Raw genomic sequence first — 13,733 nt, forward strand, 5'->3', positions numbered from 1 at the left:
ACCGGTGTCGCTAATCCCGTCCACTCGTTCCTCCTAGCGCTCTTCTGCACGTTTTGTGTCGGAGAGATTGAGAGAGAGAGAGAGAGAGAGAGAGGCGAGTTGGGTGAGGATGAGTTAAGAGATGGGGGAGAGGGAGCTCGTGGAGAGTCGCGCGGATAAAAAAGAAAAAAGCAAAGCCGGAGCGGGAAGAGCTCAGAGCGAAGAAGGGAGGCAGCCGCCGCGGGCAGATGAAGGAGGGCGAGATCAAGAGAAAGACAAAAGAGGTAGGAGATAGATGTGGCACAGGGAGCCAAGGGAAGAGAGACAAATAGAAGAGAGGAACGCCCCCTCAGCACCCTCTACATAAACCCTCCTGAGCGGCGCCGCGCCACACTGCGCGATACCGCCGCGGTGATTCCTCCCCCCCCACCCCCGTATCAGCCTCCGCCACGGAAGCCCAGAGAAGAGCGCAAGAGTGGGCTGTGCGGGAGCAGGAGCCTGTTGCCTGGATACCCCGGCCGTCGCCGGAGAGGGAGCGAGCCAGGACCGAACCGTGTGCGCCTGTGTTTGCTGGCTGGCACCGCTGCCATGGGAAAAACCACAGCTGGCTGACGGTCTGGATGGATCTCGAGCTCGCACCCATGAATCAGGAAGGAATCACCCTGACCCGGGGGCTTTGAGGAGAGGAGGTGGGAGGCCGGGACTGGGACTCGGGGGGGTGGGGGGGGAGGGAAGGGACGGGAGACTCGCTGTTTGGTAGAGAGAGCGAGAAAACCAGAGATTCCCTCGGTGTCGAGTGAAAGCGAGGAAGGCGAGACGGGAGAGGCTGAGGAAGGCTGCTGGGAGAGGGGAGAATCGCTCGGCGCCGGCCGGGTCGGTACCGGCAGGAAGCGGCCGCGTGGAGACATGCAGATCCAGTCCTCTGGTCCACAGTGCAAAGCCTCCAGCGTCGTCCTCAGTCCGAGATGTGTGCTGGAATCCCAAATGGAAATCCACCGGTAGGTACCTGCCGCCGTCCGAGCGGGCGCTTCTTCCTCCTCCTCTTCTTCTTCTGTGTTTCCCCCTCGCGCTCCACAGCAGGGAGCTGTCAGCCGTCTTTATCGCCGCTGTTTATGGATTCAGAGAGCGGTCCGGGCCTCACGGATGGGTAGTTTAACCCAACCCGACAATGGAGGCAACCTCTAGCCTGTTACGAACTCTAGCGTAGAGCCACTCCGACGTCAGCGTGTCGCCTGAGGCGTTGTGGACCGCTCTGAGGAATCTCTCTGAGGAGATTGCCCGCCGTTGGGGGCTTCATTTCCCACCAATAGGAGCGCCAAAGACGGCCGCCGCCGCCGCTCGCACACATATATATATATATATATATATATGAATAAATAAGCAGCTCTGTTACAGTGCAACAATTACCTTTGTGTTGTTGTTGTTGTTGTTGTTGTTCTGAAGTTCACTGGGTGTTCTCGATGGTACTTGTTTTAATCAACCTAATCGACTTTTATTTTTTCTGCCCTCTGCAACGGAATTTTGCAACCGGACGTTATGCAGCTCCGTCACACAAGGGGAACGTTGTTTACATGCATCTTATTGCTGCATATTTTACGAGAATAATCTCCTCAAAGTGTAGGCACAACATCATCCTATCCGATCGCGCCATCCGGTTGGACTGTTTGCTATCCGTCTACCGTTTGCCGGATTCCATGTGAATGCAGCTTTTGTTGCAACTGTGTTTTAACTCTCTTACGAGTTTCTGTTTGTGTTGTTGTTTACAAGGCTAACAAGTTGTTGCTTTTTTAAATGGTGGTTGCATTACGCTGCTTTTGTTTTCGTTGAATCATGCACACTTTGATACCTCACGGTTCCTCTTGTGCTTTGGAGAGTACCTACTTGGAAACGGGAGCTAAAGAAAAGTCAGTAAAAAATGACGCCCCCCCCCAATGAACTACAATCGTTTCTATTTCTTGAGTGGACACAGTAGAAATGGGGGTTGTTAGAACTACGAAAGGGTTTCCCCCGAGTTTGTTGACGCCAGAGTACCAGCCTGATTGCACCTGGCCTGTTCTTTGTGCTTCCTCACTTCTAAATGCAGGGCTCCACTTCTTTCACCGTCCAACTGACAGCTGCGCAGCCGCCAGTTGCGTTGCCTTCATTTGGGTTGTTTGCATTCACACGTTCAAAGACTAATGAACAAAATGTGATGACTCATTCCCCGCTAAAATGATTTCGCAGAATATCCAAATCACAAGTCAAAAGAAAAGATTCAAATTTGCAAAGATTGCAAAGTAAAAGAATATAAATTGTAATTGCCGCCAAAAAAAAAGAAGAGTCAACGTTCCAACCGGAAAAGCAAGCGGTGTATGGCTGCTCCTGGTCCCTCCTCCACTGCGCAGCATGGTGTTATAAGACTATTATTCCAGTAAGACTTCCGCCACAGAGAGACTTTAAAATGACGTACAGAAAGGAATACAAAAGACTTGTGCTGCTGATATAATCTGGGATGTATAATCCTGTTTCAATGCTATAATAAAGTGACGATACCACCATGGACTTTAAATCTGTCCTAACCAGATAATAGCTCTTCTAGCCACATGATTAATAGGCACAGAGTGCTATATTTAAAAGCCTACTCGCAAGATGTAAACCACGCAGAGAACTCCAGCTCGCTCTTTTGGCAGCATCTGTGAGAGAAGGGCTTCCCTTCTCCTGCCGGTGAGCCTCGTCTCTCAGAGGGCTTGTTTGGGATATCGCTAACCGCGTCTCGCTAACGGGATGCGAGGCAAGAAGACGGCTCTTAATTATTTATGCATTTAGCTAAAATGTGAGAAAAATAGACATCCTGCTTCAGTTCACCCTGAGGAAGTATTCCCTTTTTGAAAGGACGGCGTCGGGCACCCAGCTGAACAAATGCATCTCGCTGTGTCTGAGTGGCCTCAGAGGAGATTCAACGTGCTGCGGTGATCTCCTGTCTTTGGGTTTCCTTCTTTTGGGAATGTCATGTGTCACCAGTCGGCCTCTATCCCTTCTTCACGTTGCCAGTGGTTTAGAGATGAGCATGTTGGACACAGGGAGCGTAGCGAGTTATTCCTGTCTGTCTACATTCCCTCAGTCTGTGTGTGTGTGTGTCATGTTCTTGTACTTAATACATAATGAGCACCACGTGTTTATGTGAGGACAGCCATGGAAAGTGTGGACGTTTTGGCCGATCCTCACTTCTTCAAAGGCCGGTTTAAGGTTGAAGACTTTAAGGTGAAGTTCAAATATAGGTTTGGGGTTTGGCATTTAGTTTGACTAAGAGGCTTGGAAATGCAGTGTGTAAACCAGGGTCCTCACAACGATAGAAGTACAGGGATTTGTGTGTGTGTGTGTGTGTGTGTCATGCCTTGGAGTGTGAAGTGGTAGCATCCATATCAAAAGCAGCTCAACAAACACAATAGTATTATGTAATGGTGTATTGTGTTTGAATTGTTTACATGGAAACACGAGCAGCACGGACTACATTTGAGTCATTAGCGCTCAAGATGTTCATTTCTTTGTTCAAACCGAGGGAGAAAGGGAGCTCTGTTTGTGTCGCTACGTAACAGTTTTTAAGAAGACGCAAATAAAAGAAAACAAAGCTTGAGGACATGGAACATCGTAAACACAAAACATGCCGAAAAAAATAAACCGTGAGCGTCGGAACCGTGCGCTGCTCTCGAAAAACACAACACGATTACACATTCACTCCAATCCTGAGAAATCCATACGCAATGCCAGGGCCCTGAATGCACCATCTTTCATTTTTGTTTATATGTGTGTGTATGTTAATGTGTGTGTTTGTTTGTGTGTGTGTATGTATATGTGTATATGGGTATGTTTGTGTGTGTGCTTGTGTGTATGTCAATGTGTGTATGAGTATGTGTCTCTGTATGTGTATGTGTATGTGTGTGCTTGTGTGTGTATCTTCATTTGTATGTGTGTGTATGAGTATGTGTCTGTGTATATGCGTGTGTGTGTGTGTGTATGTTCGTGTGTGTGTGTATGTTCATGTATGTGTGTGTATGTTCATTTGTGTGTGTGTGTGTGTGTATGTTCGTGTGTGTGGCTAACCCTAACCCTAACCCGTAACAGTTTTTAAGAAGACACCGTGAGCTGCTCTCGAAAAACACAACACGATTACACATTCACTCCAATCCTGAGAAATCCATACGGGCCCTGAATGCAACCATCTTTCATTTCATTCTCCACACCTGTGAAACGTGGGACTTCCTCCAGAACGGCCTGCTTGGCACGACTCCTGCCCACCGCCTCCGGACACGAGGGACAGACCTCCCACTCACCATGTGGCAACTCAAACGTACGTTTCTCAGGTATTTAGAGGCCGTCGGAAGGCCATCTGTTGTCGTTAAAACAAGCCGGTCCGGTTGTTTACCTGAAGGCGTCGCTTGTTGGTTGGCTGGGTCCGGTCCGGACCGGCTGGCGGCTCAATGTGGCCCCTGTCCCCCCCGAGCGGGTCGGACGCCTTCGGAGTCTCGTAAAAATATGCCAGGCTCCCCTCTGGAGCCCCAACACCCCGCGGCACACTACTCCCTGTGTGTGTGTGTTTGTATTTGTGTGTGTGTGTGTATGTGTCTGTGTCTGTGTGTGTGTGTGTGAGCTTTTGTGTGTTTATGTGTTTATGTATATGTGTGTATGAGTGTGTGTGTACGTGTATACGTATGTGTGTGTTTATGTGTGTGTATATGTGTGTATGAGTATGTGTGTGCTTGTGTGTGTGTGTATGGATATGTGTGTCTGTGTATGCGTATATGTATGTGTGTGTTGAGCTGAATCTGAGGGCCTAGTTGTGTGAGACTACATTTCCCAGAGTGCAGCAGCAGCAGGAGCAGCAGCAGCCATCAGTGTTGCTTATTAGGAGCACCTGTGGGGATGCTCTGATGCATTTTGCAAAGACAAGCAGCAGAGAGAGGATGCTTCAGGTCACTCCACGGTTCAACCCAAAGACGGCAATGGCAAAATGATTTGTTTAATTTCATGGTGTTTAAAAATGCTGATTTTGTGTTAAAAGAATATTTCATTTTGAGTTTGGAAAATGAAAAGTATAAAATGTTTCATTAAAATGTTTAATTTAAAATTTAATTTATGTTCTGTCTTAAAGGTTACAACCTAATTCACTGGCAGAGCAATCAACGAACAAAATAAAAATAAAAGAAAGATTAAGTTAGTAATTTGAGTTGTCTTCACGTCCTTTGGAAACGGTGAACAGGAGCTGGACTTGACAGTGTGTGTTTATGTGTGTGTGTGTATGCTAATGTGTGTGTTTGCTTGTGTGTGTTTGTTTGTGTGTGTGTGCTTGTGTATGTGTATATGAGTATGTGTGTGTGTATGTGTGTGCTTGTGTGTCTGTGTGTATGTTAATGTGTGTGAGTATGTGTCTGTGTATGTGCATATGTATGTGTGTGCTTGTGTGTGTATGTTCATTTGTATGTGTGTGTGTGTGTATGTGTGTGTATGTCCGTGTGTGTGTGTATGTACATGTGTGTGTATGTTTGTGTGTGTGTGTATGTTTGTGTGTGTATGTTCATGTGTGTGTGTATGTTTGTGTGTGCTTGTGTGTCTGTGTGTATGTTAATGTGTGTCTGAGCATGTGTCTGTGTATGTGCATATGTATGTGTATGTGTGTGTATGTTCATTTGTATGTGTGTATGTATATGTATATTCGTGTGTGTATATTCATGTGTGTGTGTGTCTATATATGTGTTTATATTAATGTGTGTGTGTATATATATAAATATATATATATGTATATGTATGTTCGTGTGTGTATGTTCATGTGTGTGTGTGTGTATGTTTGTGTGTGTGTATGTTCATGTGTGTGTGTGTATGTTTGTGTGTGCTTGTGTGTGTATGTTCATTTGTGTGTATGTGTGTGTATGTTCATGTGTGTGTGTGTGTGTGTGTGTTTGTGTGTGTGTGTGCTTGTGTGTGTGTATGTAAATGTGTATATGAGTATGTGTGTGTGTATGTTTGTGTGTGCTTGTGTGTCTGTGTGTATGTTAATGTGTGTCTGAGTATGTGTCTGTGTATGTGCATATGTATGTGTATGTGTGTGCTTGTGTGTGTATGTTCATTTGTATGTGTGTGTGTATGTGTCTGTGTATGTTTGTGTGTGTATGTTCATGTGTGCTTGTGTGTGTATGTTCATTTGTGTGTATGTGTGTGTATGTTCATGTGTGTGTGTGTGTATGTTTGTGTGTGTGTATGTTCATGTGTGTGTGTGTTTGTGTGTGTGTGTGTGTAAATGTGTATATGAGTATGTGTGTGTGTATGTTTGTTTGTGCTTGTGTGTCTGTGTGTATGTTAATGTGTGTCTGAGTATGTGTCTGTGTATGTGCATATGTATGTGTATGTGTGTGCTTGTGTGTGTATGTTCATTTGTATGTGTATGTGTCTGTGTATGTGTGTGTGTATGTTCATGTGTGTGTGTGTGTGTATGTTCGTGTGTGTGTGTGTGTGTGTATGTTCGTGTGTGTGTGTGTATGTTGTGGTGCCCGGAGTTTGTTGGGGTTACAGTATTAGGAGAGGATGCTTGAAGACGTATGAGCCGTATGTTTCCCATGTGTTTGTTGTTTTGTTTGTTTGTTTGTTTGTGTGTGTGTGTATGTGTGTGTATGTGTCTGTGTATGTTCGTGTGTGTGTGTGTATGTGTGTGTGTATGTTCATGTGTGTGTGTGTGTATGTTCATGTGTGTGTGTGTGTGTATGTTGTGGTGCCCGGAGTCTGTTGGGGTTACAGTTTTAGGAGAGGATGCTTGAAGACGTATGAGCCGTATGTTTCCCATGTGTTTGTTGTTTTGTTTGTTTGTTTGTTTGTGTGTCCCGGTGCTGGAGCCTCTGTCCCTCTGGACTAACATCTGTCTCTTGTCTTCTTGGGAGACGTTTCACTCCCCATTTAGTTCCAGGGACAAATGACTCAGCGGTTCTGAGTATTCATTGGCTCCCGCGCCGATGACTCCGGGTGGGCGCGCTCCTTTTCTCCACTTTTACGGCCCGAAGTAAATATACAAACAAATCTAATCTGCAGGAACAATATGTATTGTGTTTTGTGTATTAACACACAACACACACACACAGTTACTCTGCTCCCCTCAAAGCCACCAGACCGCAGTCATGGAAAACACAAACTTTATTTAAACCGGACGGGAACAAAACATGAGGTTCGTCATCGCTCGCCTCGCCCTTTGCTCCAACAACCAGCAACTCGGGCGGAAATAACCAAAGTTGGAGATATGTTGCCGCTTCGTCACGGTAATGGCTTTTCCCACTTGACTCTGACTCGATCCCCGCCTCCTCCTCCTCCTCCTCCTCCTCCTCCTAGAAGAAGTCGGCAGTAAAAGTCGCCCGACGGGTCTCGCATCTTTTCTTTGGATTGTCCGTGACCCTGTTTGAGTCTGTGTGACATCTTCCATTGAGTGTGTGTGTGGGGGGGGGGTCCACAAACCTGCTCTCTGGGTGAGGAGTTGATCACAAAGATGCTGGTTGCCATGGCGCTGAAAAGGGCAGAGTCATTAAAGGCAATAAGAGAGAGGGAAGCCACCTGTGGATCCTTCCTTTGGGATCAGCTAATGGCTTCTGAGTGAGTTGCTCCAGGACTAATTGAATCCAGGAGGACTGTGTGTATCGGGGGGGCAGTCGATGGTCCAGGTAATTGCGGGGCTATAAAGTTTTACACGTAATGAGCCGCATTAGGTGGCGAGGAAGTGATTAGGGAGGAGCAGAGAGGTGCTGCCGCCGAGCGATTCAGAGTTAAACGCCACTGTCGCCGTCTCACAAGCTTCAGCCCGACGTTCCCATGCAGGGTTCCTACGCTCATGGAAAACCTGGAAAAGTCCTGGAGTTTTTAAATGGTTATTTCCAGGCCAGGAAAAAAATTAATCCCAAAAAGTTTTGGAAAAGTCACGGGAATGTGTTATATCTACGCTGAGTTTTAAATAATTAATACATGTTTTTTAAAAGAATGACAATCAAAATAGAAGCCGGCATCCTCGCACCTTACCTGAAATGACAGAAATGTTTATTCTTTTTATCAAACTATTGTCTCTCATTCATTTGTGTCCGTTGGAGCTTTTTATTTTGACATTTGTATTTAGTTTTATTGTAAAGTAAGATTGATGAATCATTGCTTATTTAGGTTATATTTTGATATGTTAGAAGAGTTTTTCATATGATAATTTTAGTTTAGTTTAGTTCATTGTGATTGTTGTTAAAATATATTTAGTTGTAGGATTGGTTCTCTGATTGCGTAACACTGGGCACTGTGTTTACATGTAGGTGTGTTTAGCTTCAGGACCAGCATGCACCTGGGTGGCCGATGTTTTTTTTTACTAGTACACGGAAGGCAGTGTCAGCATTTTGTTTGTAGTAAATAAATTATCAGAATAATGACATACGGAAATGGACATTACTTTCTTTTGGCTGCGTCAACTCAAAACCCCCACGGTGCGTCAGTGGCGATTAGATTGAGAGTTTTTAGTTTTATTTGAGTTATTTGGACAACTGGCCACTACAGGGTAATTTAAGGTTATATACTGTATGCTTTGAAAGTATCATAGTTAGTTGAAATAATACTTTGTCTCACTTGTTCATTTATACACCGAGATTTAACAAACATTTTGGTCATGGACATAAAGTCCTGTAGATCCAGTGGTCCACATGCGTGTGTGAGCCTGTAGTTACACTCCGTGTCCTGGTGGGGGCGCTCCGTCCAATCGGCTTCAGATGCTGGACCCTGGTGCCATGTGTTTGTGTCTATGTGACCGCACGGTTTGTCCAAGCGTAAAACAAAGACGACATTCATCTTCAGCTGTAATGTCACTTCTCATAACAATCCGAGGCCGTCGGCGAAAAATAAACAAGCACTTCCACGAAGGTACGAACCGGCGCCGCTGAGCGGCCGCCATCGGCTCGTCACGAGGACCAGCTCGCAGGAAATTGCTCCCATTAGTCACTTGGACCCAAACACAGGGAACAGGGTTCAGGGTGAAAAAACACCAAATATACGGGACAAGAGTTGATAAATGACAGAGGTCGTGTTTAAACGTCGTACGATGAATCCATAAAGAAATGATCGTGACGGACTCGGAGACTTGATTCATTCGGTTAGTCAACAAATGAAGTCTTGCCATCTGGTGTGTTGCCAGGAACAGTTTCCCTGGTCGCTTCCTGTCCCTCATCACTTCCTGTCCCTCGTCATTTCCTGGCCCTCATCACTTCCTGTCCCTCGTCATTTCCTGGCCCTCATCACTTTCTGTCCCTCGTCACTTTCTTTTCCTTGTAACCTTCCTTTCCCCCATCACTTCCTGTTGCTTGTCACTTCCTGTCCCTCGTCCCTGTTCATGAGTGTCGGCGCCGTGATGTACGTATGAATGAGAAGTGCGTCCTAATTAAATCCAAAGTTATTGAGCTAGTCCGCGACCTTCAGTAACCGCCACACACACACACACACACACACACAAACACACACACACACACACACACACAAACACACACAGGCTAGAGCTGAGTGACGGCTACAGCAGCGACGGCGAGGACCCAGGAGGCGTCCGTCTGTTCACACACACACTCATGTTAAATGACCCCCTCTCCTACACTCACACCGGACTGTGACTCCTCCTCACAATGACCCGAGGAGGAGGAGGAGGAGGAGGAGGAGGAGGAGGAGGAGCGGTGAATGAAAGTGGGAGCAGAGAGCGACCAGACAGGACCACCTCATCAGATATCACACACACACATCATAATCTGCATAATAGTAAAAAATAATAAAACAGAAATAACTATATTGAAAGAAAGTCCAGTTGTGTGTGTGTGTGTGTGTGTGTGTTTGTGTGTTTGTTTGTGTTTCACTTACTGTCCATCAGGTTGTGGCATGACAGGACATCTGGTGCACCAATGTGTGTCCTCTCTCTCTCTCTCTATCTCTCTCTAACGATGTGGGATATGTGCTGTTATATATATATATATATTTTCTTCTTCTATATATATTTATTTATATATATCTATATATATATATGTATATACATATATATATATATGTATATATAGCCACTAGTGTCGATGGCTTTATATATATATACAGGACTGTCTCAGAAAATTAGAATATTGTGATAAAGTTCTTTATTTTCTGTAATGCAATTAAAAAAACAAAAATGTCATGCATTCTGGATTCATTACAAATCAACTGAAATATTGCAAGCCTTTTATTCTTTTAATATTGCTGATTATGGCTTAGAGCTTAAGAAAACTCTAAAATCCTATGTCATAAAATTTTAATATTTCCTCAGACCAAGTAAAAAAAAAGATTTATAACAGCTGAGTGTTTGTCAAGGCTCAGGAAACCCTTGCAGGTGTTTCGAGTTAATTAGACAATTCAAGTGATTTGTTTAATACCCTACTAGTATACTTTTTCATGATATTCTAATATTTAGAGATAGGATATTTGAGTTTTCTTAAGCTGTAAGCCATAATCAGCAATATTAAAAGAATAAAAGGCTTGCAATATTTCAGTTGATTTGTAATGAATCCAGAATGCATGACATTTTTGTTTTTTGAATTGCATTACAGAAAATAAAGAACTTCATCACAATATTCTAATTTTCTGAGACAGTCCTGTATATACACATACTGTATATATATATATTTTTTTATATATAGAGCCACTAGTGTCGATGGTTTTATATACATTTATATATATATATATGAATATATATATAGCCACTTGTGTTGATGGTTTTATATACATATATATATATATAGCCACAAGTGTCGATGGTTTTATATACATATATATATATAAATATATATATATAGCCACTAGTGTTGATGGTTTTATATATCTATATATATATATCTATTCAATTCAATTCAGTTTATTTGTATAGCCCAATTTCACAAATTACAAATTTGTCTCGGAGTGCTTTACAATCTGTACACATAGACATCCCTGACCTTTGACCTCACATCGGATCAGGAAAAACTCCCAAATAACCCTTCAGGGGGAAAAAAGGGAAGAAACCTTCAGGAGAGCAACAGAGGAGGATCCCTCTCCAGGATGGACAGATGCAATAGATGTCATGTGACCAGAAGGACAGATTAGAGTTTAAATACATTCAATGAATGTGACAGAGTGGATGAATAGTTCATAGTAGGCTTATTCCACGATGGAGACGTCCACGATCCATCAGGCAGATGGCGGTGGGGAGGAGGAGTGGGCGGAGTCTCAACAGTGGGCGGAGTCTCAACAGGACAGTGGCGTAGTCGGTAGCAGGAATTTCACGACCCCGACCTCGATGATCCATCAGCAGATATGATCTATGCCGTCTCATAGGGTCCGATGACCCCATGAGACGTGAAGTCAAAAGGACTCCGGGGAGAAAGCAGAGTTAGTAACGTGTGATTGCGAGATGAAAATTCATCCCTAAGGAGAGAAAAAAAGAGGAGATAGGTGCTCAGTGCATCTAGCCGCTAGTGTCGATGGTTCTATATATATATATATCTAGCCGCTAGTGTCGATGGTTCTATATATATATATATATATATATATCTATCCACTAGTGTGGATGGCGTTATATATTTGGTGCCGATGGCTCCTGTCACACCTCAGGTGTGATCGTGATGCCGTCAGGCTGCTGCTCCTCTCCAGCTCCGCCTCTTTCTCTCCCTCCATCTGGTGGAGAGGATGACTCACACTCGTGAGCACCGGGTATTTTCTCACGGCTCCGCCACATTGTGTGTGTGTGTGTGTGTGTGTGTGTGTGCGTGTGCGTGTGTGTGTGTGTCAGTAAAGGTAGCCTTCACACAGACAAACAGCTGTTCATGAATGGTGAACAGGTTTGTGTGTGTGCCCACCTGCACACATCTGCTCCTCGCTCGCCCACGTTCTCTCTCTCTCTCTTTCTAGCTGTGCACAAACCTCCCGCCCGTGTACGGCAGGGTTGCCAGGGTAACGGCTCGCTTTGTAGTCCTTATTAAAAAGGCCTCGGGGGGCAATGAGATGTCTGTAATGTTGACGATACGTCGAGTGATGCGGCTATTTTAACCATCTGGGTCGGACGCCGTGAAGACGGAGCTTTATTTTGAAAAGACGTGCGCGTGTAACGAGCGGGAATCGACACGCGATGCTGGACTTTCAGGAGGAAGACGAGCGGAAAAATGAGGCGTAACATTCAGTCAGATATCTCAGGAGCCTGTGCACGAGGACACGCTGGCGGGGGGGATTTAGAAAAGGAAAACACGGACACGTCTCAGAGGTCCTCCCCTTCGGGTTTTTAAAAGAGGAACGCGTTTGATTGTCGTTGTAAATCGACTCCGCACCGCGGGGGGCGTGGTGCTGCCAGCGTGATACGTTTAAGCTAGCGGCGGCAACACGGGGCACGGTTCAACCAGAGGCCACAGATTTAGTATGATTTATATTATTCTTTTAAACAGTTAATATATTGTTCAGGTTGAGGAAAAAAATATGCCTTGGCAATAAAATAAAAGCCTCTCTTTAATGTCGGCAATCGTTGTTTTGTGTTTCAAAAAAAGTAATGGTTCAGGGATCGTTTAAAAGTATCGATTAAGCACCGGGATTGTTTTAAAAGTATTGGTTTCGCACCGGGATCGAAAGAAAAGAAAAAAAGATTCCCGTCCCCCGTTAGCTGGTCATGCTAACAGTAGCACACATCAGATGCACGTTTTCACCCAACCACCGCGAGAGGGGGGGGGGGGCTTTGGGTGAAACCTCTTTTGGCATCAAAACCTTCAGGTCTGATGATCTTAAACTTAATAAAAACACATAATAACTAGAATGGGCACTCGGTAGAGCGCATACCTTCGCATATCACAAGATTGGTCATTGAATTATGAACATTTTGGCATTAGTTGCATGCCAATTGGATACAATTGCACTCAAAAAAACGATTCAAGATATTTATATTGAATGGGTGTAACACAAAATATGAATACTTTCATCATTCATTAGTTTTTAGGTTACACTCACAAAAACGATTCAAGCCCTTCTTCGACATTTAAATATTGTTTGATAAATTTAAATAAATCAATTACAAAAATATTATATTTTATATTGTAACACAAATGTATGAATGTAATTCTCATTTTTATTATTTTGGTTAGGTTAGATGGTGTGCATCAAACTCAAAATAAATGTGTGTCATTATTACCGCTTCTTGTACTTTGCAATCATGAAAATAAATTGTTTACATGATGCAGAAGACACTTGCTGGTGTGAATTGGTGGTGTGATGCCTTAGCTTCAGTAGATGGCAGCCAGAGGTCCGTGGGTCCAATTCATTCAGTCAGTTTGTGTTTGTTATTTTGGATACAAATGAGTTGGACTAACTTAATTACATTTATTGCACTGATGTGCTAAATTTGTTGTTTTGTTTAATTATTTTATTGGATGGACCAAACTGCCAACAATTTAATTGATCATCAATGATGAGTCATTTCTATGGTAAAAAGAAGATGTTGACCTTTTCATGACCTTGACCTTTGACCCGATCGATCCCAGAATCTAATCAACTGGTCCCCGGATAATAACCAATCATCCCAACAAATTTCATGCGATTCGGTTTAATACTTTTTGAGTTATGCGAGTAACACGCATACAAATAAATAAATACACGGCGATCAAAACATAACCTTCCGCATTTTCAATGCGAAGGTAAACAAATCACCAGAACAGTCCTCGAGAGCTGAGCTGCAGCGCGAGGCGGTGACGTCATGTTTG

At 44.0% G+C, this 13,733-nt stretch overlaps 1 protein-coding gene across 1 annotated transcript in view; it reads left to right on the plus strand.

Moving 5' to 3' along the window:
• Nucleotides 1-705: 705 nt before the first annotated feature.
• enah (ENAH actin regulator) overlaps nt 706-13,733 on the plus strand; it is a 93,740-nt gene continuing 80,712 nt past the window's right edge. The window contains 1 exon segment of the mRNA XM_056427857.1: nt 706-977. Within this exon segment, the coding sequence (XP_056283832.1) occupies nt 886-977 (92 nt within the window). The 5' untranslated portion in view covers nt 706-885.

Source organism: Pseudoliparis swirei, chromosome 12, assembly GCF_029220125.1.
Source record: "Pseudoliparis swirei isolate HS2019 ecotype Mariana Trench chromosome 12, NWPU_hadal_v1, whole genome shotgun sequence".
Lineage (NCBI taxonomy): Eukaryota > Metazoa > Chordata > Actinopteri > Perciformes > Liparidae > Pseudoliparis > Pseudoliparis swirei.